Here is a 25,419-nt window from a genome sequence, read left to right as displayed (position 1 = left end):
GGCTGGTCTCGAACTCCTGACCTCGTGATCCACCCGCCTCGGCCTCCCAAAGTGCTAGGATTACAGGCGTGAGCCACCGCGCCCAGCCACCCTTTAAAAATGTAAGAACCGGCCAGGTGCGGTGGTTCACGCCTGTAATCCCAACACTTAGGGAGGCCGAGGCAAGGGATCACAAGGTCAAGAGATCAAGACCATCTTGGCCAACATAGTGAAACCCCATCTCTACTAAAAATATAAAAATTAGCTGGGCATGGTGGCACTGCCTATAGTCCCAGCTACTCAGGAGGCTGAGGCAGGAGAATCGCTTGAACCCAGGAGGCAGAGGTTACAGTGAGCTGAGATTGCGCCACTGAGCTTGAGCCTGGGGACACAGCGTGACTGTGTCTAAAAAAAAAAAAATGTAAGAACCATTCTTAGCTTGAGATCCTCACAGAAACAGCCTGAAGGGTGCAGTTTGCTGACCCTTGTCTCTGACTCTGTACTCTAAAATAGCCAAGTTTTGAATACTGAGGTTGTTCTGTACTGTCATTCAGGTCAAAAGATGCTAGTCAAAATATAGTAAGTTTTAATGTTGAAATTGGAGTCCAGTTGAAAAATAGCACAATCACTTCTCCTACCCCTCAAATTCCCACCTGCATTATATATAAGGAGTGTTAAAAGTTCCATTCCTGAGACCAAGAGAAGGAATCCATTAAAGCCAGTTTGACATATACACCAACTTGGGCAAGCTCAGTACTTGTGATATTACTCCAGATTCACTTAGAGCTCAAGTTGTGATTTTAATTTCAAATTCCCGGGGTTTTGCGCCATCAGGTTTCATGTCTGGAGCAGTAGTGTTTTATGAAAACAGTGTCTGTTGCTGTGAAGTAAGCTAACCATAATGAACACAAGCGTGACACTTTTTCACAGCAAAAGAACAGAAATGCAGGCACAACCTTTGTGAAATGACAGTATTAAATTGCAAGTGACGATAGTAAAGCAAATATTTAAATTCACAACTAAAATAGTACTTGTGAAATGTAATTGCCAGGGAGAGCATGCCAGTTCATCATTGCTCAGGCTGATTCTCTACAGGCAGAAGCATTCCACATGGTTCCAGGAAAAGGGAAAAAAAACTTATTTTAAATAAACTGCTTTTTGGCTCTTTTAAGATTGTGCAGAAGTAAGCTTTATTTATCAGCTCCTATCTTGGTCTGAGTTGTTCATTGGCAGGAGACGTCTTTTATGTGTGATGCTTGCTCTTTCTGTATTGGGACTCTCTGAGCTAGTTTCTTCTAAGCTGCAGTTTTGCTGATGGGTTTTGCTGATGGGGTGGCTTTATTTATCCCTAGGAGAGTTCCAGTGATGGAGGTGATGGCATTTTTGGTGAAAAGAAGGATGACAGCCGGGCAGGTGAGACTATGTCCTTCTGAAGGCATAGAAAAGTAAGGTCCCAGTTTGTTAGTTATCCTAAGGGCATTGATGTGTTTGCTATTAACATGTGTTTTTTTTTAAGGAGGCTCTTTTAAAAAGCCAAGTAAGTTGACCTTCATCAAACTCTCCTAGAGTTACACATGGAGCTTTAACATGGCTCTGGCTTCCTCTACCTGGCATTAAAATTTGAAAGTGAAGTAAATGTTAATATCTTAAGTTAGAATAGGGTCTGAGAAGTAAAAAGGAATTGTGATGACTGTTTTTTTTTATATATATAAAGAAAGGTTGGGGGATTTGGTTTGGTTTGGTTTGGTTTGGTTTAGTTTGGTTTTTGAATTTTCTAAATTCAGACATGACAAGAGTTTTGGTAATTGGAAGGCCCAGCTACAAAGCTCATAGTTTTTTTATGGAGAAGGCAACAAAGGGTCTGCTCATTCCCGTGCTTTAGAGGAAGGTCCTCAAATCGGTACTGCCACCACAAAAGGATACTTCTGTGTTTGAGAGATAACAGAATTGGCATAAGCTGTATCTAAGGCAAAATTGCAGCCCTTCCAGCCATGCCTAGTTCCTGGGCCAATTATTAAAACAGTAACTACTTTGACTAAGTTATTGAGTCAGCTTTTTTTTTTTTTTTTTTTTAACAAAACCGTAAGACAGTCACTCCTGTTTTAGTTCTGTTTGTAAATACTAATATCCTCACTGATGTTTGAAGCCCAGGATGGCTCCGACCCAGACAAATCGCCCTGGCCAGTTTCATCCGCTCTCACAGCTCGTCTCAGACGTCTGGTCACTGTTTACCAGCGCTGCAACCGCAAGGAACTGTGCCGGCCTGAAATTCTGGGACCAGGTAACCAAGGATACTGGGTTCAGGAAGAGATGTTCAGGAGAACCTCAGAAATGGAACTCATCAACAAGGAAGCCCAAAAGAGGTAAAAGCCAGTGGCCAAAGGGGCATGCTCAGCCACCCACTGGGTAAAGTTTTCAAAAGGTAAAGCTGGTAGCTGGAGAATGAGTGTATTTCTGTTCTCGTGTGAAGTTAGATTATCTCCAGAATTCATTACATTCAGCCTTCAATTGTGATGGTATCATGGTGATGAGAGTCTGATGAGGTCTAGGAACACCGTGTGTTTACAGTTTCCAGATTCTTATGATTTTCTAACTTGACACTCTTCCCCAAGTGAAACCCCAGTCTCTAGGGATGTGGTTTAGAAACACCACGCTGGAATGTCTCAGACCATTTCAGACCCCCTAATTCTTTTAGCAACAAAGGAACAATGTGCATTAAAGCTGTCTTATTGTAGCTAAATCCCTCAAGCCTTTGAGGGCAATAAATACCATAAAATGCAAACCCAGAAGGAAGAAATAAATTACTAGCAGTTACTTGCCCATCTGAGAATTAAGCTCTAAAAGGCTTACAGAAGGCCAGCATGGGCTAGGAATGACGCCACCAGAAAGTATCAACGAAGCTGCAGTTACTTGAGTCCTCTCTCTATATCCTTCTGATGAAACATCCCATGAATTAAAAGAAGAGTGCATAACAAATTCAGATACTTCTCTCTACTCCTGTCTTGTGAAATTTGATAGTTCAGGGAATGATTTCTTCCTTCTTACCTATCTCTAAAGAGAAGAAGCAGAGCCACTTCTTCCCTGCTTCTCACTCTGACCTCACTCTGCACCCGTTAGGCCTAGCTAGGCTCCCTCTGGAGAGGAGAGCACCCTTCCCAGGAGCCCCTCATAAAGACTATGGTGGTATATAATTATCTACCTCCCTTAAGTCGTATAGAATATAAAGACTAGAGAACCTTTGTGTTCCAGAGAAGATAATTGTTGTGGACACCCTACCTCCATAAAACCACAAAGAAAAGCTTTATGAGATGAGGAGGCAGGGGATGTGTTACTGAAGTAGTCACTTCCCTACAGGACACCAGTAAGATGAGGAGGTTGAATTTAATGGTCTGGAAGATCCCTCCAGGATTCTCTGATTCTATATTGCCATACAGGTTAAAAAAAAAAAATAAGGCTAGATATTTAAGCATATATAGTATTTTTTAAATCTTCATCTTCTACAGGCAGAAGTTAACTAGGTAATTCCTAAAATTGATGAATCAAGAGATAGCAAGTGTATACCTGATTTAGAAATAGGGAGATAAACACCAGAAAAAAGAGCTGAAAGATTTGAAAGTAGTTACCTCTTTGGGAGTAGAAAAAAATAGGCTGTTTTCATTATAAGCCTCTCAGCCCAGTTTAACTTAAATAAAAATAATAGAAGACACAAACCAGCTCTGCCTCCTCTCTTGACTTTATGGGCTCTCATAGTAGGCTCTCAAGCAATTAAAAAAAAAAAAAGAAGAAGAAGAAGAAACAGCTCACTCTTTCTGATTAAATCTCAAGGTGGACTAGGAGAGAACAAGCAGACTTCTATAGAACAGTGTCTTCCTTTGGTGTTGTTTACGATCAAGAAAAGAAAACCTTTGACTGGACACAGTTCCGCATCATTTCCCGTTTGGACAAGAAGTCGGATGAGAGCCTGGAACAGTATTTTTATAGTTTTGTGGCCATGTGCCGGAACGTCTGTCGTCTACCCACATGGAAAGATGGCGGTGAGAAAACTATTAATATATTGTCATATGAGACAAGGAGAGAACATTCTGATTTTCAAATTACAGAATTACTTTAGGAATACCTATGAAAACCTGAGTCTACCTGAGGAATTTAGGTAAAGATAAGTGGGCTTTTAGAAATTCATAAACTTCTAATTGGGTCCACCTTATAAAATAAAAGCTCTCTCCCAAAATGATATAACTTCAATGAAAGTTGAAATTCAGCTTAAAACATCACAGAAGTATTGAGAGACTATTAACCACTTTTTCCAAAGCATAGGGGTTTTGTTAAGTCATGTTCAGATTTATCCTATTCTGCACTTTGCACCTTCCTTAGATTAAATCTTAATAATTTTAAGTGTTTTCTCATGTGTGGACTTGTAATTATAGAAAGTAAGTGGCTGTCATTTAAATATCCCCTGATCCAATAGAGAGCCATTTTGAGAAATGTCCTCCTGGTCAGCACTTCGAACAGCTTCCTTCAGGCCTCCCTTTAGCCTCATATGTAGATGAACTTACTCTGGATTGTGGGACTATATTTTAGGAAAGGTAAAGCAAACATTGAGCCTTCAGTCATACACAAGACATCCCAGCCTTTGCCCTCTGTGTGGAATGGCTGAAGTGTTTCCATCTAAGTCAGGGAGCTGGATATATTGGAAAGATGTGGACCTTGGAGTCACACTGACAAAACTTGGATTTAAATCCTGGTTCTGCCACCTGAAGCAAGGTAGTTTATCTGAGCCAATTTCCTTATCCTTGAAACAGGACAGGCATGATGATGGTGTATGGTGGGATTTTCATGAGAACTAAGTAACATATATAAAGTACCTAGTATAGAGTACAGTGGTGTGATCAGAGCTCACTGTAACCTCAAACTCCTGGGCTCCCGGATCCTCTTGCCTCAGCCTCCCAAGCAGCTAGACTATAGGCACGTACTAACATGCCCAGATAATTGTTTTTAATTTTTGTAGACATGGGGGTCTCACTTTGTCGCCCAGGCTGGTCTTGAACTCTTGGCCTCAAGCAATCCTCCTAGCCTCTGCCTCTCAAAGTGCTGGGATTACAGGCATGAACTACTACTATACTATGCTTGGCCTAGTACATGCTTATTTGAAGTAAACTGATATTATTTTCAGAACTGGAGTTTTTATGCTCTTCTTTCATACCCCTTGGGTCTGTCCTTGCTTTAGAAAAGCCTTCCATTATTTTTCAGTTTCCTATTTTAGCAGGGGCCTACACATTTAAAACTGCCATGCTGAGGAGCCAGAGAGCTAAACTCCCAATACCAAAGATGCAGGGGCTCAGGTGAGCAGCTAGTGTCTGAGGCCACCTTATGTGATAGGCTTTATTTCCCTTTCTCTCCAGCTCCCCCAGATACCACCATCTACGTTGAACCCATCACTGAGGAACGTGCTGCAAGAACTCTGTACCGCATTGAACTGTTACGGAAAGTCCGAGAGCAAGTGCTCAAGTGCCCTCAGCTGCATGAACGCCTCCAGCTGTGCAGGCCTAGCCTCTACCTCCCAGTCTGGTGGGAGTGTGGGAAGCATGATCGAGACCTGCTCATCGGCACCGCCAAACATGGGCTGAACCGTACTGACTGTTACATTATGAATGACCCCCAGCTGTCCTTCCTGGATGCCTATAGAAACTATGCTCAGCATAAAAGATCTGACACCCAGGCACCAGGAAATCTCTGTTGCCTTTACCAAACCAACTCCAAATTATATGAATCACTTACATATACTCAGATGAGTAGGACTTCAGAGACCCTTGAAAATGAACCTGAGAATCTAGTGAAAGTAGAAAGCAGAGATGATCATCTCAGCCTGCCTGATGTGACTTGTGAAAACTTTATTTCTAAAGTTCAGGATGTCATTTCCATCAACCATGATGAAAGTCTGCTGCCTGAGTCCCTAGAGAGCATGATATATGGTAAGCAGGTGCTCAGCAAAGAACCAGGCTGTTTTCGGGAGAGCCCAAGTACCAATACAAAATCTACAAAAGATGTTATTACCATATCAACAAGCAAAGATGGGAACTGCCAGCCTGGTGGCCATGAGGCAGAAATAGCTTCCAGCCCCGCTTTTATGGGTAGCTTAGAAGCAGGAGGAGTAGCTCAAGCAAACATTAAAAATGGAAAACATTTATTGATGTCTATTTCAAAGGAAGGGGAGCTCTGCTGCAGTGAGGCAGGACAGAGACCTGAAAGCATTGGCCAGCTGGAAGCCAAGTGTTTAGCTTCTCCTTCCTTGAATCCAGGAAATGAAAGTGGGTTTGTAGATATATGCAGTCTTAGTGTCTGTGACTCCAAAAGAAACTTGTCATCAGATCACCAATTAATTGATTTGTTGGAAAACAAAAGCCTAGAAAGTAAATTGATTTTGAGTCAGAACCACAGTGATGAGGAGGAGGAAGAGGAGGAAAATGAGGAGGAAAATTTTGCTATGGCAGCAGGCATGGGGGAAAGATCAGAGATATTGCATCTCATGGAGCCCACTACTGACATCTCAAGGGAAAAGAGCCAAGGCTTCCATGTAGATGAAACCAAGAAAGGAAGCTTAGAGGCAGTAAACCAGACTCCTGAACTACAGAGGGCTTTCCCCCCTCCAGCAGCCTGTGAGTGCCACTGCAAACACATGGAGAGGTGGATGCATGGCCTTGAGAATGATGAATTTGAAATCGAGAAACCCAAGGCTTATAACCCAGATCTGTTCAGAAGCAAAACCAATACTATCGCCCTGGAGGGTGAACCCACTGCTATTCCATCAGAGCTGTTTAAAGTGAAACATGAGCTTTTAAAAGAACCTTGGAAAGAAAGTGCAGAGGGGCAAAAAGTTTTCCCCACATATCCTCTCGAAGGAAGCGAGCTCAAATCAGAAGACATAGATTTTGAGAATAAAGATGATTATGAAAGAGATGGAAACTGCCACAGTCAAGGTACAGTATGTAGGATCTTGTGGTATTTTGGATAAACTAGTTCTCAAATGACAGGGGGGATGGGTTTTGGGGGAGAGAGTGCTTTGTATTTTTACAGCTTCTGAAACAGACCTGCCTACCCTCACCAAAGGTCATAGGCCCCAGACTGAAAATCAGAGTAGCTTATTAACTGTGGTCATGTTGTAGAAAATTGAGGAAGATTATAGACAATCATAGCACTTTGGCTGCATTACCCATACAATTTGGGCACACATCCTCCCTTTCTGGGGCAATGATTTTATGTTAAAGAGAGCTCATGTATTTTCATTCAATAGATGCTATGTGTGGTGTTAAGGGGAAATAGTTTGTTCTTCCCCTAGATAAAGTGCTTCAAACTGGCTAAAGGGGAACAGCCTTGGGATGTTAGGAACTTGCAGTTTAATATAGGGGCAGCTAGTTTTTCAGGAACTGTACAGACATACCATTAAATTTGATCTTTGTTAAGATGAGCAAAAAAGCCATTTATTCATGTCATTGTCAGAACTGTGTGGCTTAATGTCAGTGCATTTGGTTTAGATTCCTTTCAGTAACTCAACAGAAATAAAAAGTTTACAGCAATAAAGAAATAGATTTGATTCTTTTAAATAGGGAAATCTTAGATAAGGGTTCAAGCTCAAAGGAATTTCAAAATGTTGGGAATCTAGGTGACCCTGAGATTCTATGCGCTTTTCAAGAATAGACATACAGTGATTAGGGATCCTGAGGAACAACAGCAACAAATGATTGTTAGCTGTAGTTTTAATTTTTTCAGATCTAAGAAGGCCTAGTAGGGTGAACAGAAAACCAAAAACAACTCTCTTCATGCCTGGTCCACTGTGGTGCTCAGGGGTGTAGGCAGACACATCCTCCCTTTCTGGGGCAGTGGTTTTATATAATAAGAGGGAATGAGAGGATTTAAGCTAAGTCCCTCAAGTTACCTAGTTTTTGTTTTTGTTTTTGTTTTTTTGAGACAGAGTCTTGCTCTGTAACCCAGGCTGGAGTGCAGTGGCTCAATCTCAGCTCACTCCAACCTCTGCCTCCTGGGTTCAAGCAATTCTCATGCTTCAACATCCCAAACTGAGATTACAGGTATGTGCCACCATGTCTGGCTAATTTTTTGTATTTTTAGTATAGACAAGGTTTCACCATATTGTCCAGGCTGGTCTTGAACTTCTGGCTTCAAGCAATCCACTTGCCTTGGCCTCCCAGAGTGCTGGGATTACAGACATGAGCCACTGCACCCAGCCTCAAGTTACCTAGCTTTTTAGTTTTAAACTCCTCATCTTGGTTTTAGTCATTCAGAGCTCTTGGGAAGAGTTCTGAACCCAAATTAAAATTTACACACTAGTTAAGATAAAGACCAAGACACAAACTGAAAGTAGCTTAATAGAATTGTAACCCCAGCCCACCCAGAAGGACCCAGTCTACAACTTTGCCTGATCCTCCTCACCGTTGGCCACTAAGGATTGCTGCCATGTGATGAATTATAAAACCCACATTGCTTTTTGAACCCTATTGTGGGTTAAAATCACCAAATAATCAGTCCTTGGAAACCCAGGCAGTCAAGTGAATACAAAGTAAAGACAAGTATGGTTTAAAGGAGAAATTATGTTCCAGAACTGGTATCCTTTGGTGGCAGCATCAGCATTGCTAAGTCAGAGTAAAAGGAGTAGTGACCTTCAGCTTTGGTGAGCATCATATGCACACATGGTGGGAGTCCCTTTCATTGATGCTTTTAAAAGTGCTTTTGCAGACCTTGGAAGGGATCCTCCATACATACAAGGTGTGGGACAGGTCAGGCAGAGAGGATTAGCCCTGCTTTCGAGACTAGAAATCTACCGTCCTGAAGGAACAGTAATTAATTGGTACACCTGTCAGGGCCAGCCCCCAGGTCTCCTGGCTTTTTTCAGGTTTTCTCTCTCACATCATTTTGCTTTTTTAAAAAACCTTAAATTCAACTCCTCTGCTTAAAACCTTTCAGTGGTGGTCCCCCATTGAATCTAGAATAAAATCCAAATTTTCTATCCTGGCCTACAGGACTCAGCATGTTCTAGATGATTTCCGCCTCTCTAGCCTCATCTTTGCACTTTTCTCCTGGCCATCACTTAGTTCCTCAGCATGTCCACAATACCCTTCCCCTCTGCCTTCTCATCTTCATGGGAGTTCCCTCCTCCGAGAGGCTGTCTACCAACCTACTTGAGTAGGTTCTTCCCTCTTGTTCACTATCACGGCACCTTGTTTCCTTCCCTCGATAGCAGTTAGCTTAGCTTATAATTTTAGTTGCTCCTGCCTTCCTGGCTGTCTTCCGTCATAAGGCTGTGAGAACCTTGAGGGCCTGGGCCACATCTGTCATATTTATCCTGAGTCCACCAAGCCTAGCAAGGCACTGTTTTTAATGGTCAGGGGCTACTACCACTCCCTAGGGGACTTGTTGCACATTCAGAAGTAAAATAGCCACATGTCAGGATGGATGCTGCTTGTCATTTCACCAAGAAAGCGGGCAACAACTTTTCCTGCCTTAGTGTTTCACCAATGTCTGTTCATTTCCTGTAAGCGAATCTTTGAAGATTCATTCACGTTGATGATAAACTTTCACCATTACTGAAGCATAAAAGAAGTTGCATGTCCATTTCTCTCCATGAATGAAGTAATCAAAATGTTCAGAGTTTCTTTAAGTGAATCAGGTCTGTCTTACCTTTGTTGTAAGCTTCATGAATTTCATCCTTTCTCATATTAATCACCCTCGTGCTGTGATCGCATTTCATAGACGGTCGTCCCTTCAAAGATCTCAGAGTATTAGAATGTTCAGCTTTCCCTTGACCACAACATTAAGTGAGAAAGAAGCCTCTTTGTGGTTATTCATCTCCTTTCACTCTTGGATACACAAGAAAAATTTCCTTTCTCTTTTCTTGTGTTGAGTGTGGATGTAAACTCTCACTAGAGGACTTGCCTTGGGAGCCCCAGAGCAGGATTGGCCTTTTACAGCTTAACTAATAGGGTTCTCCTGGAAATAGAAGCTATCATAATTAATACTCCATTTGAAATAAATTAGCACAGAATGAGCTCATTTAAAAAGCAAAAGGAAAAGATCAGGATGTCCTGATCTCTCAGATCACGATTATCTCACTACTACAATTAAGTGCCTGATCAGTTTTTTTAAACTCTTCCCAGATTATCCAGGGAAATACTCTGAAGAGGAGAGCAAGAGCTCAACATCGGGCATCGCAGGAGACATTGGGGATGAGCTACAGGAGGCTCGAGCTCCCACCATTGCTCAGCTGCTACAGGAGAAAACTCTCTATTCCTTCTCTGAGTGGCCAAAGGTACGCCAGAGCTTGCATTTCCCACCCTCACCCCACCCCCACAAACCATTCTCAGCTTTGAATTGCCTTTTTTAAACCTTTTAGAATCGTTCTGAACAACAAACTCAGAAAAATGTTTAATACTTTTAAAAAGCATTAGTTATGTAACATTTGAACATTAGATACATGCCCTTAACTAATTCGACTGTAAGATGAAGGTGTCAAATTGTCTTAATATTTATAGTATCATGGCTTTAATTTGTATTGTCTAGACTATGATTTTTATTTTAAGGCTTATAAAGTGAGTACATTTGAGTGTGCTCTTTTCTTATCAGATCCTTCTGGTGAAAAACTTGACCCTTGATCTCAAGGGATTTTGTGAATTTAGGGAACTCGATCCTTACTTATCAAAGCTTTATCCTTTTTTCTAGGACCGGGTGATAATTAACCGCCTAGATAATATCTGCCAAGTGGTGTTAAAGGGGAAGTGGCCCTCCAGCCAGCAGTATGAACCCTCAGGCACACTGCCTACTCCAGTACTAACCAGCAGTGCTGGTTCTCGAACCAGCCTCTCAGAGCCAGAAGTAGCAGAACACAGCTTCAGCAACGGCACAGCACGGGCAGCCCAGATCCAGAAGGTGAGCCTGCAAGAATGGAGTGACCACAAAACAAAGAATGATGGGCATGTTCCACGTCTCAGTTGAGTTCATTCATTCAGCAGATATTTACTCAGTGGATAGGGTTTTTGTTTTTGTTTTTGTTTTTTTTGCCAAGCCTTTAGTGTTGATTGGGGAATTTAGCCTTTTTCCTGTATGTAGTGGAGAGCTAGTAAAAAGTATTGGAGCAGGAAAAGGCATGATGAAAGCAGGGGTTTGCAGCTCACCTGGAGTGGTATACACCTTAGCTAGGGGCCAAGCTGGAAACTGATGAAGAGAGGTTCTAGACTCCGGTTGGTTCTGAGTGGATACAAAGATGGGGGGAATTGACAAACATGACTCCATGATTATAAATATATAAGGAAAGGGAAGCATGAATGGAACAGTGTGATCGACCCTTGAAGAACTGAGCTAACAATGGAAGCTGATAGAAATTAGGGAAATCAAGGCAGGAGTTAGTGTTTTGGTGAAGGTGATGAGTTTTGAGATACATCATTAACATGCTGGTTTTCATGCTCAACTGCACATTGGAATCAGCTGGGAACCTTGACAAGCTAATGATTCGATTTAATTGTTCTGGAGTGTGTCCTAGGTACTGGGTTGTTTTAAACTCCCAGGTGATTGTGATGCACAGCTGAGGTTGAGCATTCCTGCGTTATCTTGCAACAGCAAGTGTAGTTCATGGACTAGCAGCTTTATCAGCACTTGGAAACCTGTTAAAAAAGCAGACTCTCAGGCTCTACCTCAGACCCACTGAAGTAGAATCTGCATTTTAACAAGCTGTTCAGGTTTGAGGAGGCCTGAGTTGGAACTCTTAAGAAGATGATTAGAAATAATATAAGGCCTAGGGAAATCAGGTCTGGAGAAAGAGTTGGCGTTAAGCCACTTGTGTGGCATTCAAACCTCTCTTGTTGTTTGTGTGTTCACAGGAGAGCTTCTTAGCTCCAGCTTTCACAAAGGATGAACAAAAGCACAGGCGTCCCTATGAGTTTGAGGTGGAGAGGGATGCAAAGGCTCGGGGCCTGGAGCAGTTCTCTGCCACCCACGGGCACACCCCTATCATCCTCAATGGCTGGCATGGGGAGTCAGCTATAGACCTTTCCTGCTCATCAGAGGGGTCCCCAGGAGGCACATCCCCTTTCTCAGTGAGCTCCAGCACCCCTAAGATTGGGGCTATCAGTTCACTTCAGGGGACCCTTGGCATGGACTTATCTGGGATTCTGCAAGCTGGCCTGATCCATCCCGTGACCGGACAGATTGTCAATGGAAGCTTCAGAAGAGATGATGCGGCCATGAGGAGGCGGAGAGGGAGGCGGAAACATGTTGAAGGAGGGATGGACCTCATCTTTTTGAAGGAGCAAACACTTCAGGCGGGAATCTTGGTAGGTATTGAGGTCATTAGATTAAAAAAATTCACCTTTCTACACTGAGAAACAAACCCTTCTTCCTCAGACACAAAACATTTTGTGGATCTTTTTTCTCTATTTCAGTTGTCCTACTTTATTTTCCCTCATTATAAGATGCCCTCCATCCTCTGTAGAACTAGGTAGTTACTAAGTCGTTAATGGCGCTTAATCTGCCCACAGTCTGGAGAAATGAGCCAGGAGGTCTTGCCATTTCAGATAGGAACAGCCCTGCTCTGCTCCTCCTGGGTTTCAGAAGAGCCACAGTTGACAGCACGGCAGAGCAAGACGGCAGGGTTGAGTGTGCAGCAGCTTTTCTCCAGGGTAGGGAGGCTCTCCAAGACTCGGGTGTGGGAGAAGGAACAGGAGTAAGGGCTACCTGATTGTGAGCCTGGCTCTGCTACTTGACTTGGTGACATTGGGCTACAACTGAGCCTCACTTTGCTCCTCCTTAAAGTGGGACAAAGCGTCTACCTCAGGGTTAAAGATTGACGGAGACATGCTAAGACAGTTTGTTCCAAAGTCAAAGGAAATCATTTACAAACAACAGAAAAGGTCAGAAACTGTGTACCTGGGCAAGAGAGGTCCCTTTTATGCTTTGCTTAATGCTTCATGTTGTATTTGGGGTTTTCCCATTTATTGGATTTTAAGCTCCAAAACAGAAATTACATTTTATGTTTTCTTATTTTAGAAGGAGTAATAGCTAGTACTGATTGAGTGCCTACTGTTTACTGTGTTCAAGGCTTTACGTGATTATCTTGTTTGATCCTTACAACCATTCTAAACATGGACTTCGTTATTCCCATTTTATAGATGAGGAAAATAAGCCCTTAAAGCATTAAATAATTTCCCCAAGATTATCCAGCTACTAAGTGACAAACCTGGAAACCAAACCAAAGACCTTGTTCCCTAGGGGCTGAGAACTTTACTACTAAGCCGTATTGCTTGGGATATGTCTTCCTCTTAAACTTTCAAAGTAATTTGGGAAGCTGAAGTGACACGTTCTTTCCCTGCTCAATCCTGCAAGCTTTTAAGAAGTTTATCTTTTTTAGATGTGCAACACCATGGTTTCTCTGTAACTATCATAGAATTCCAATGGAATGATCGATAAAAATTTTCCCCCTTGTCCTCAGAATATTTTTTAAATTTGTTAATGCAAACACTTACTTAGCACTGACATTATTATAGACCCTATTATAGGCATTGGTAAAACAGAAGTAACAGCCATTCAAACTATAGAAGGTGAGTAGGTGAGTGAATTGTGGTATGGCGTTTTCTTTACGTGAGAGAGCTAGGAGCAAAGTGCTGTGGGGACGGGAGCTGGAGCAGCGAGTGCTGCCTGGCACAGTGGGCAATGGTGACAGAGGAGGAAAACTGAATCCGGCAGTCAGGATGGAATTAAAGTGTACCAAGTTGACAAGAGCGGGAGAGGAGTGTTCCAGTGAAGGGAACACCAAATCACATGCAAGAATTTATGCGTGGGTCAGTGGTGTGTGTAGGGTTCTAGTTCAAGCACCGCAGCTGAGTAATATCAGGGTGGAAATAGATGGAATGATTGAAATAACACCTTGTGTGTTTTCTTTTTTTAGAAACAAATTTTCATTCTGTCGTGATTAACTATACATACCCGTTTTTCCTTCATCCAGGAAGTCCATGAAGACCCAGGGCAGGCCACCTTGAGCACCACACATCCTGAGGGGCCAGGGCCTGCCATCTCGGCCCCCGAGCCAGCCACAGCAGCCAGCAGCCAAGCCGAGAAAGCCATTCCCAACAAGAGTCTGCTTGATTGGCTGAGGCAGCAGGCTGACTACTCCTTAGAAGTTCCTGGCTTTGGGGCAGTAAGTGTTTATTGGTGCTGCCTGAGATCACTGTTTACTTCCTGCTGACTTGTTGCTATTTTTGATGAAAGCATCCTGAGGGAAACCAGGAAGTTGGGAGCTATTTGGGAGAAATTTGTCAGCTGACAACATCATGTTAAAGGACTTCGGTTTTTAAGTTTAAATTTTGATTAAATTCCTCAGTAATAGAAACGATAGCCCATGTTAAAATACTATGCCAGAAACTAGACATGCAAAATCCTAAGAGGGCAGAACTTGTCTGCTGTCCTCACAAAAAATTGCCACACAGTATCATAAGTTCAGAGAGAAATCTTTAGGTTGCATAAACTCTGCTACCTGATGAAAATGTTCCTTTGAGTTCTTTTCAAGTTAATACATTACTATTTGTGGCAGTTGGGGGACTGTCTATTCTTAGTTTTAAGGTTACTCTGCTTTGGGACATTCCCTTCAAGCTGTCTTACTGCCTTTGTCCTAAGTCCTTCAGACTAGACATTTTTAGGAGAGGACTCTTGAGCACTGATACCTTTTTTTGTTTTTCTCTTCTCACTTGCTCATCGACCTCACCACCGTCATTGTCCCGGGTACACCTAACTAATAAGATACGTAGGTAGAGAGCACACAGGAAAAGGAGAACACATTCATAGATGTACACCCTCCAGAGACAGACAAAACCAGCCAGGCAAGTAGCAGTGGAGAGAGAATTCCGGGAAATGATCAAGAGGAAAAGGCCAGGGATTAACAGGGCCCTGGCAGCCTGGTGAATCGGCTCAGGTGTTCTAGTCTGGAGGGCCGGGGGCCCACACAGCCTGTTTTCCAGCTTACTGCAGGAACACTGCTGCTTCGGGAGAGAAAGCCTAGGTGAAGCCAGGTGGCTGTTTCCTTTAGCTTAACCTGGCCAGCTCCTGTGCACAGAGCTATTGATGAGAACAATAGCAAAACCAGTTGAAAAGTGTCAGCCTCATCAGAAGAATCTGGGATAGCATGTTTTGTAATACTGGTCTCCGTTTTCATCCTAGAATTTTTCAGACAAACCAAAGCAGAGGAGGCCACGCTGTAAAGAACCTGGAAAATTAGATGTCAGCTCTCTGAGTGGGGAAGAAAGGGTTCCTGCTATCCCCAAGGAGCCAGGACTGAGGGTAAGGAAGAGGGCCATGTGAGTTTGGGGCCAGGAGGAGCATCCTGGTTGAGCCATGCCTTATACACTTGAGAGAAAGCCCCAGCTGGGAAGGGGTTCGCTGGGAGACCTCTTTCAGGAGGACTAGAAACCAGCACAGGAAGTTGATTAGCAGTGAGAAATGGTGCTGTGGCATTTTTGAGCACTGTGTGACTCCCAGTAGTCATTTGTTTTCAACCTTTACTTCCAGAATTGTTTGTTAAACCATTGCTAAAGCTTGGATTTGTGTTTTGTTTCTCCTATTTGTAGAGTTACAAGGGGAAAGAAACTTTAACCTTTGTCACTGAACAAGATTCATTATTGGAAGTTTTCATTTCCTAATTTTTTTCTGGCTACCATTTAAGACATTTCTTCCTAGTCCAGCCTCACTGGCAATGAAACACAGCTGACTCCGAACACTACCCTTTTCCTATTATAGCATTCATGAGACTGGAAGGAGCTTCAAAGACTTTTGCAGAATACTTACAAATCCAAGTTAATTATAGTTTACAGATTAGCACAAATTTGGACTAGAAAAGTCATAACCTCTAGGGGGCGGTAACAACATTTCAACTTGAAAATTTGCTGAGCTTGGGCAAATTATATACCTAAATGTGCTTTTAACCTCCTAAAAGCGCTTTCTGCCCGAATAGGGAGCTTCTGAAGATCTTTGTGGGGACATTTGCCTTTCCCAGGTTGTTCCATAAACTCAAGCTTTCCTGAATGCCTTCTCTTAAGTACTCTGCCAGCTACATCTTTCCTTGAGTAGGAATTCCCTTCTCGGTGGGATTGCTTGAATGTGATTTCTTTTTATAGCTCCAAAAGACTGCCCACCCTATCATTTCCTCCTTGTGCAGAAAGAGGTTTGAATTTAATGTTCTCAGGGAATGTGTTCCAGAGTTTGTCACCTGGATTACTGCTAGTCTAGCAGCTCCATAGTGGCCGTTGCTCATCTCTGTCTGCTACCACGGCCCCTTTGGGGGAGACCTGGACCCCAGACAGTTTGTCACATTGGACAAGCTGCCCTTTTTTCCCCTCTTGCTTTAGTCTCAGAAAATGTCCCTTCTACCCATTTCTTAGGATTCTTCCCCACTTTCTTCCACCTATTGAGCAGTACGAGCTGGTTCATCTTTGTTTGTGTCCCGTCTGTCCTTCCTCATCCCTTCACGCTGCCCCCCACCTTCTCCTTTTGTTTCGGCATACCGTGTCTTGGATACGCCATCAAGGGAAGGCCTCCGTTCTTGTTTTGCTATAGTCTCTGAGCTCTTGCTTTAGAAATGTGTCAGGAAAAGCCACGTAGTTCCCCCTTGGCTTTCTTGTTTGTTTCTCCATGTCTAACAGTTTCCTTCATGTTCCCTGGAAATTAGTGCTCATCCCTCCCTACAGATGCTGACCCTTTGCCAGAAAACCCATTTCTAAGCTGCTCTTGCAAGCCAGCCTCTTCCCAGAGATGTTAGCCTCCTTTGTTAAATAAACACACTGCCTGCCTCAGAGGCCCTTTTCCTGCAGTAAGGCAAGAACAAGACCTCAGGCAGCTCAGCCTTCCCAGCAGGGGCACACGTGTATCTCCTGTAGCTCTTCTTGGGACACAGGCCTTCTAGGGCACACTATGCTCTTTTTCTTTGCCATAGAAACTTAGTCCATTCAGGCTACCATAACAGAATACCAGACTGGGGAGCTTATAAGCAACAGAAATTTATTTCTCACAGTTCTGGAGACCCAGATATCCAAGGTCAAGGCACTGGCAGATTGGGTATCTAGTGAGGCCCCATGCCACATCATCTGGACAGGTGTCGGGACGAGCCAGCTCTCCTAAGACCACTAATCCCATACATAGGGCTTGGCCCTGTGACCTAATCACTGCCCTAAATCCCCCATTGTCCTATTACTATCAGCTTGGGGCACAGCATTTCAGCATAGTAATTTGAGGGGACACAAACATCTATAGCAGAAACCCTACCCTTCCTTTTAGAAATATATTTAAATCTCACAAGGAACTCCTTCTCCCTTCCTTCGAGCTCACTTCGAGGCCTTCTGCATATGTGCTGTGGTTTGGATGGGTGGTGTCCACAGAATTAGCATAGCACAGGCTGCATGGTTATGGGATTGAATTTTTAATGCCCAGTACATAGTGGTTGCTCATCAAATATGTGTAAACACACACATATACTTAATATAGTTTATATATGTAAGTTATGTGTGTATTTGTTTTACATATATGTGTATAGTTTTTGTTTTGCTGAGCCATTTGACAGTAAATTACAGATGTGACATATCACCCCTAAATACTTCAACATGCATCTCATAAAAAAAAATTTCCTGGCCGGGCGCGGTGACTCAAGCCTGTAATCCCAGCACTTTGGGAGTCCGAGGCAGGTGGATCACGAGGTCAAGAGATCGAGACCATCCTGGTCAACATGGTGAAACCCCGTCTCTACTAAAAATACAAAAATTAGCTGGGCATGGTGGCGCATGCCTGTAATCCCAGCTACTCAGTAGGCTGAGGCAGGAGAATTGCCTGAACCCAGGAGGCGGAGGTTGCTGTGAGCCGAGATTGCGCCATTGCACTCCAGGCTGTGTAACAAGAACAAAACTCCGTCTCAAAAAAAAAAAAAAAAAATTTTCCTGCATAATTATTGCCATTACATGTGCATATTAATATCTGTTACCTAGTCTCTATTCAGATTCCACCAGTTATCCCAAAAATGTCTTTTAGAGCTGGTTTTTGCTATGTTTTGGTTTGGTTTTAGGATTTTTAAATGAAGAGCCACACATTGCATTTCATTGTTCGGTCTCTTTTCACCCAGCATGTGTTTGTTGGATGAATGTACTAACCTTCTGAGGAGAAAGGAAGCTCTGGTCACCACCTTCTCTTAACTCCACCCAAGATTTAAGTTTGAGTTGGAATAATACTACCACACATTGATGAGGATGTGCTTCTTGGGCTAGAATGCCTTTGCAGTCCTATAGAAAGTGGATTTATCGCCAGTGTGCTTGAACATAAGGAAGCTCCTTGTCCTTGTTCTCTTTGCCCCCTCCACAGGCCTCCCCTGGAAGGGGAAGCAGGTTTGCTCGCAGGGTATAATTACCAGGAGGGAGAGCTGCCAAAGCCCGCCTGGCCGTTGTGTGTGGTCGCCGCGCTGCTGGGAGGGGCACCTGACTGGGGTGGGCAGCAGCTGGTAGCTGGGGTGACTCCTCCACAGGATGTGGTTAAAGCTGACTTCCTTGGCCAGCACTCCTCTTGCTCTGCTGCAGATGAAGAGCTGTTCTCTGTACCCTCGGGGCCTTTATGCTTCTCTTCTCCACATCTAGAGGGGAAGGAAGATCAGCTTGTGCCTTCTAAGCAAGCTCTTATTTCTGAAAGGACCCACCATTCTCTCTACATCTGTGGTTCTAAGCAAGGGCGGGGAAAGGTTGCTTTTGACATCCCAGAGCCTGTGAGTGCTGCTTGTGCTTACTGGGCCAGGGCCAAGGTGGCCAAAGATCCTTTGGGGCTCAGGCTGGTCCTCGATTCTCAAAGTGTGTTAAAGAAGATCTAATTTATAGCAGATTGCTTGAAAATAAGGAGCCACCATTCATCAAGTGCTGGGCTTATTTTCTTCCTAACAAAAAGACTTCTGAGATGGAACATGCCACCTCTTGCTGGAGAGTTATGAGGACACATTTATGTATGTAAAGGAAGGACACTCCCACCACCTTTCTCTGCCTCCCGGTGGTGGGTAGGCTGTGGGAAGAGGACTCAGAAAGCCCTGTGGTCAGGTTGTTGTTTCCTAGGCCAAAGTGCCCTGGGCTGTGGTGCCATGCCAGCAAGGGCCTGAGACTGTGCTGTGTAGACAGAGTGGCTGGCCCAGAATGAGGTGATTTGCATTGATGAGCTCAAAACAAACTGGTGAGAAATTATCCTTTTAGCCTGGCCCTGATCCAAGAAGTCCTACTGTCTCTCTTTAGAAACAGGAACCAGCCAGGAATTCTTCCCCAGTGATCCTCCCTAGAGCCAGAGTGGGTAGTTGCCAGCCTAGCAAATTGCAAGTGGCAGGTCATGCTGGGAAGAAGAGAGGGTGTGGAGTGCTATGGAAAGAGTCCTGGGCTAGGAAGTGGGCCTGTGTTCTTACCTGCTCTGTCCCTGACCACCTGTACCCTGCCCCTCCCTGTTTGTGAAAACAAAGGGGACTAAATCTAACAGTTTCAGGAGTTTCTTCCAGCTCTGCGATACAAACCAAGGCTTTTGAAGAGAATTTTCTTCTTAAAGTTGCCATCATAAAGTTTTTTTGTCTATGATGAACAGGGTATTTTGGTTTTTTTTTAATATTCTTGGGACACTGAAGGACAGTTGTAGGACTTCAAAAAGTAACTATTTCTGGGGACTCAGAAACATTCAATTATGTACGTTTTCACACATCTGTGAATCTGTAAATTCTCTGTAAAGCAGGCATGACGATAGTACTGACTCCACAGGGCTCATTCACTGATTTGTTGAGTTGCCGCTGGAGCCCTTTGTACAGCGCCTGACACACGATCAGTGCTTCCTTCGTGGTCTCCACTCTTCTGCCACTCATCCTGTTACCACTACCACCTTCCCTGCTGCCTCTGACAGCCGTTCCCCTCGCTGCTCATTTGGGGCTCACTATGCACGTGTGTCCTTACAGCCCATAAAAACTTGAAACCAGTGCTACTAACTAACCTTACAGTTGCCCCTTAAATAAAAATCTGGTGGGTCTTCTACGGATTTGCTTCTGTCATAGTTTTGGGAGAAGAGAGGCAGTGGAAAAAGTGGGAAATGCCACAGCTGCTGAATTAAAGTTAAAAGTAGGTATCCTTCGGAAGACTGTAAATAGATTTCTTAACTGTCCTCAGGCCTGGTGGCCAGTCTCAGCCCATAGTTATCCTCAGCTTCCCTGACTTCTTTCTCTACATTCTGTGGTGTTTTTCTGGCCGTTCTGGTATCTCTTTGTGAGACCTGCACCTCCTTTCTTGCCTCAGGAGCGTGCTCCATGGAGGGGTACAGCCAGGTCCCTGCTTCTGATTCTCACAGGCAAGGAAGCTGTGGGCTGGTGGAGCCTCAGCTGCTGCTTGTCACATCCCCACGCCCCACTCTGCAGACTCTAGTGGAAGGGAAGGTATTCCAAAAGAGAATCCTGAAAAGGCTGCAGGTGCAGCTGGGGGAGTTGCCTCAGCTTCCCAGAGGCCTTACCCGCCCCCTCACACCATTGAGCTCTTCTGCCTCATGCTGCTCCTTAGGCTCTGCAATCCGGCCTTGATGGTGACCATTGTCCTCCATGGAATCCAGTGTGACAAGATCCATTGAGGCCACTCTGAACATTTTGCTTCACCACTGCTGTAATCAAAGGGAAGGGGGTAAAATAGCACTGACTTTATAACAGGAACCGTAAGAAGGAGATGCCCAGGCAGTCAGGGAAGGCGCCAGCAGGTAAGGGCTTTGTCCTCACACCGTACGCCTCTTCTGTATGAGGAAACACAGACTGCTCAACTGCACAAGTATGATTCACCTTTTTTAATACCATGGGCATGTACTACTTGATAAATTAGCTGATAGCATTGAGGCGCGGAGGGCAATCAAGAGAAAGGCGTGCAGTTCTCCAGGGGTACAGGGACTGCGGCACTAAGCCCTGAAAGAAATTGCTCCCTATCTGTAGGGAAGAAATTTTCTCTCTCTCTCTATCTAGGGATTATAAATTCAGAGAGATCCATCGTAATTGCAGTGGTTTGTTTACGCTCCAGGGAGCAGGTTCCTGGCTGCATTTTCACTGCCCTGCAGAGCTCCTGAGCTCCACTCTCAGGAAGGAGGGTGTGGGGCTGCAGTCTGCGCCTTCCTCTCCACGTGCCGCCTCCTGCTGCTGGAGCGATCTGCCCTCCCCTGTGATTCTGTGCAGCTCAGCCATCCTGATGGGCAGTGGGAATGTCCAGTACAGGTGCCAGATCACCCATGTTGAGGCCTCGGCCCTGTCACAGTGTGGTTCACGTGCAGCAGAAGTGCTTTACTGCAGAGCTCTCTGCTAATTAAGAAAATTGGAGAGTAAACCTCCAAATAGAGGAAAAAAAAGATGGTCTCCCTTAGGGAGAACCACCACTTACTTTGGTGGCAATTTCCCCAACAATGTTCAAGAAGTCCTTCATTTATTCAGCAAACATATATGTATCCCATTATATTCAGAGAGGAGTGGGGTGTGCACACACACAATAAATAATGTACCATTAGCAAGCACTGCTTCCTGTGGATCAGGTAATGTGTTAAACAGGTAACTTTCAGCACTCTATAAAGTACAATTGTCCTTTTTCACTTAAACTCAGAGGCTAACTGACATGTCCTAAGTCCTACAGCAAGGAGGTTGCGGTCAGGTTTTAAACTCGGGTCTATCTGACTTCAAAACCCTGCCTTACATATTCTGCTTTGTTGCTTCATTAAAAACCTGTGTCAAGAGGAAGGCAAGTGTTGGGATCTGGTGAAGGGGGCTCAGCCGTGATAGTCTTGCCGAGAACCAGGACACCTTTATTGCTTTCTCCAGCTCCCCACTCTCTTCTGCCAGCTTCTCACAGACTGGGTGCCACTTTTGCCAGTCAGCATGTTGGAATTACCACTGGGCAGTGACAGGTGCCCTTGTAGTGCCCATGCCACAAAATGCTCTCAGCTGCTGAGGGAGAAGCCTGTCAGCTACAATCAGGCCTGATAGCTGCACATGTAGGCAGGAGGTACTCCTTTACTGGGAACCCTTCGTGCAGCTGGAGACAGGCCAGCACGGGACAGAGCCCTGGTCGTCACCGTCAGCAGACCACCTGCCATCCTGTCGCCTTCATTTTGTGTTTCTGTTTTTCCAGGGGTTTCTTCCAGAAAACAAGTTCAATCACACCCTGGCTGAGCCTGTTCTTCGAGATACAGGCCCCCGCAGGAGAGGGAGGCGGCCTCGGAGTGAACTCCTGAAGACTCCTTCCATTGTGGCAGACTCTCCCTCTGGAATGGGGCCACTATTCATGAATGGACTGATTGCTGGGATGGACCTGGTAGGACTTCAGAACATGAGAAATATGCCAGGCATCCCCCTCACTGGGCTAGTGGGGTTTCCAGCTGGCTTTGCCACGATGCCAACGGGTGAAGAGGTCAAAAGTACCCTGAGCATGCTGCCCATGATGCTGCCGGGCATGGCTGCTGTGCCCCAGATGTTCGGCGTTGGGGGACTCCTCAATGCACCCATGGCAACCACCTGCACTTCCACCGCTCCAGCGTCTCTATCAAGCACAACAAAAAGTGGTACGGCAGTGACTGAAAAGACTTCGGAAAACAAGCCAAGTAGCCATGATGTAAAAACAGACTCTTTAGCTGAAGACAAGCCTGGTCCAGGCCCATTTTCTGATCAGTCTGAACCTGCAATAACTACTAGTAGTCCTGTGGCTTTTAACCCATTTCTCATCCCAGGAGTGTCTCCTGGACTCATTTACCCATCCATGTTCCTCTCCCCTGGTATGGGCATGGCTCTGCCAGCCATGCAGCAGGCCAGACACTCAGAAATAGTAAGTCTGGAGAGCCAGAAGAGGAAGAAGAAGAAGACAAAGGGGGACAACCCCAACTCCCACCCAGAGCCTGCTCCCAGCTGTGAAAGGGAGCCCAGCAGTGATCAGAACTGTACCGAACCCAGCGCCCCTTTGCCCACAGAGAGAGAACATGTGGCACAGGCTGGGGAAGGGGCACTCAAAGACTCCAACAACAACACCAATTAGAACTTTTTTCATTTCGGAAATTGTGACTTGTAAGTTTCTTATCCCATAAAGGTTTGTTACTTCCCTCACTTCACCTCCATAAGAACCTGTGTTTCCATAAGTAAAATTACCTACCTGATTTCCTGTCTGAGAACTACGGTAACAGATGTTAATAGTCACAGGGTCTCACCACTTTATTAGATAAGTGTTGTCTACCTAGTCTAGGAGGCACAGAATTCTCATTCTGTTATCCAGTTCATTCCAGCAATCGTAGTTGATACAGTACTTGGTGACACACCCTACCCCCTTCTCTTCCAAGTTTCCCACTTACTTGAGGAGGAAAAGTGGCAAAAGAAAGCTGTCTAGGGATTTACCATTGAAGGGCCAAAGAACAGACAAAGAGGAGCTCTTTTCCATGAGCTGGGTTGCACAGAAAGAATGTCACAGGGAACCAAAAAGCACAGAAAAAGGAAGTGCTAGTGCATATTTTTGATTTAAAATCTTTCCCTATTTTATGATTACTAAGTGAGTAGTATAGACAAAAGCATATAACTAATGGTTGAAAATACATATATTCGTTTCTTTATAAAAATCAAAAATCTCACCGGTAGTAATATAATTTCCCCCTTCATGGTTTTTCAGACACCTGCAGCAAGAAGAAATACTGATTAGGCATTATTTTCTATACATCCCTCTCCCCAGTTAAAAGATGCTTCTCGCTTCAAGAAAGCTTTACCCACCACGAGTTATTGCTGGCGACGGGGGTGGGGCAAGTACCCGAGCTCCTTAGAGCTACATGCTGCTTCACAAGCACATGGCTAGCATTCTGCTCTCACCTGGTTCACTTACAGATTAATTTGCCTTTCTGTGTTGAAAGAGCACCAGGACCGAATGGATTTTCACTTCAGGCTTTCCTTCACCCAGAATAAGGCTCTTTATGGAGCCTGCGAGAAGACAGTGGCCCAGCACTTGCCAGTAGGTCCTCTGATCAAGAGTATCTGAGGCTGTCAAGTGGGTACCACCCTTTATAATACAGCTGTGAAAAGTTACTTCTCACTAATTTCTCCATTCTGTTTATATCTGACAGTTAGACCCAAATTCCAAATTAGTTAATCAAAACTGCATTGCACATCAACATTATTTTCTCTTCTTCCTCAGCTTCTCCACGTTTAGGAACTGAGAAAGAACCTGCCTAAGCAGCACTTCCCCATTTCCTTTCACCTTCATGTTAATGTCCCTTCTGATGGTCTCACTCTTCACAGGTAGTTCACACTCAGACTTGAAATAAGCTCATGGTTCAGTACTCTGGGGGCGCAGGGCTGCGCAGGACCCTTGGAAATGTTGCAAGTGTTACTAGTACCAGTTTCACTTTTTGTTGTCACAATTTACTGTATTTTTTACTTTTTCTGTTACAGTTTTGCTAATTTATCAGAAGGTCCAAAAGTTTGACATAACTATTTCATTTTGCATTATTTATTTATGATGCTTTTGTCATTGTCTTTTATACACTTGGGATTATAAATTATGTAAATGTTAAAATGAGCATCTCAAAGAAGTCTGTTAAACCGTGACTGAAAAAAATCAGATGTATCTTCAAAAAGTGGAGTCCCAGTTTTATGAATCAGAGATATAAACCAGGAATTCTATAACTGATCATGGAAGAAGAATCCAGTAATTGAGCAAATCCTGTTTCATGACATCCTTGTAGCATAGATGATCTACAATGCTGACCACAGATTTCTTAGAAATGCTGCTCTATTTCACTAACATTTTGTTCAGTTTTGCCTCCAGTGGAAGCAGAAAGGGTTTTTTCAGCTGTTAAATCCTAAAAATCAATATAATTTATTTATGTAAAAAAATAACTCAATCAATATATTTTTGAACCTTTTAAGTACTAATTTTCTTTTTATCAAGTAGAAAAAAAAATGTATTTGCCCTAAATCCTTAAAATACAAATGCTATAAAAATTCCTGTATCTTGAAAGCCTTACTGCAAATGAGTATTATAGACATCCCGCAGAGTCTGGTTTTCTTTGTTGTCGTTGTGTTATTGTTGTTTTGTATGGAAAAGCTGCTTTCCCCAGGTTCCACTTATAACTTCCAGTAGGTCACAGGGTTCAATGTGGATCTGACTTAAAAACCCACCAGCATGCTCAATCCCTTGTTATACCTTATAGAATCTGTATGTTAACTCTCTGGGTGTTTAGGCTTCTATTTGACTGCTGTTGTGACCCTGTTTGCAAAATGAAAATGACACTCTGTGGATTATTTGCTCTGTAAGGCAAAAGTGCTTCTTATGATTATTTTGACGTTTCCAAGAGCAAAAGCCAAATTTAAACTCTCTTCAGCAAACTTGAGCCTTTTCATCTAATTCCATGTCACTCACA

The 25,419-nt window shown here is 43.9% G+C and overlaps 1 protein-coding gene across 2 annotated transcripts in view; it reads left to right on the top strand.

Annotated features, from left to right (window-relative positions):
• Nucleotides 1-25,053, top strand: part of CHD6 (chromodomain helicase DNA binding protein 6) — a 199,830-nt gene extending 174,777 nt beyond the window's left edge. For both annotated transcript variants that reach the window (XM_012455000.3, XM_012455001.2), the window contains exons 28-37: nucleotides 1,332-1,392; nucleotides 2,126-2,342; nucleotides 3,805-4,013; nucleotides 5,379-6,953; nucleotides 10,143-10,294; nucleotides 10,705-10,911; nucleotides 11,859-12,311; nucleotides 13,979-14,170; nucleotides 15,187-15,306; nucleotides 22,158-25,053. In XM_012455000.3, coding sequence (XP_012310423.2) covers nucleotides 1,332-1,392; nucleotides 2,126-2,342; nucleotides 3,805-4,013; nucleotides 5,379-6,953; nucleotides 10,143-10,294; nucleotides 10,705-10,911; nucleotides 11,859-12,311; nucleotides 13,979-14,170; nucleotides 15,187-15,306; nucleotides 22,158-23,054 — 4,083 coding nt within the window. In that variant the 3' untranslated portion in view covers nucleotides 23,055-25,053. The remainder of the gene's footprint in view (nucleotides 1-1,331; nucleotides 1,393-2,125; nucleotides 2,343-3,804; nucleotides 4,014-5,378; nucleotides 6,954-10,142; nucleotides 10,295-10,704; nucleotides 10,912-11,858; nucleotides 12,312-13,978; nucleotides 14,171-15,186; nucleotides 15,307-22,157) is intronic.
• Nucleotides 25,054-25,419: the final 366 nt, after the last annotated feature.

Source organism: Aotus nancymaae, unplaced genomic scaffold, assembly GCF_030222135.1.
Source record: "Aotus nancymaae isolate 86718 unplaced genomic scaffold, 86718_ANA_hifiasm-v0.15.2.pri h1tg000029l, whole genome shotgun sequence".
Lineage (NCBI taxonomy): Eukaryota > Metazoa > Chordata > Mammalia > Primates > Aotidae > Aotus > Aotus nancymaae.
The sequence above is the reverse complement of the archived record's forward strand: the minus strand, read 5'-3'. Positions and strand labels throughout refer to the sequence as shown.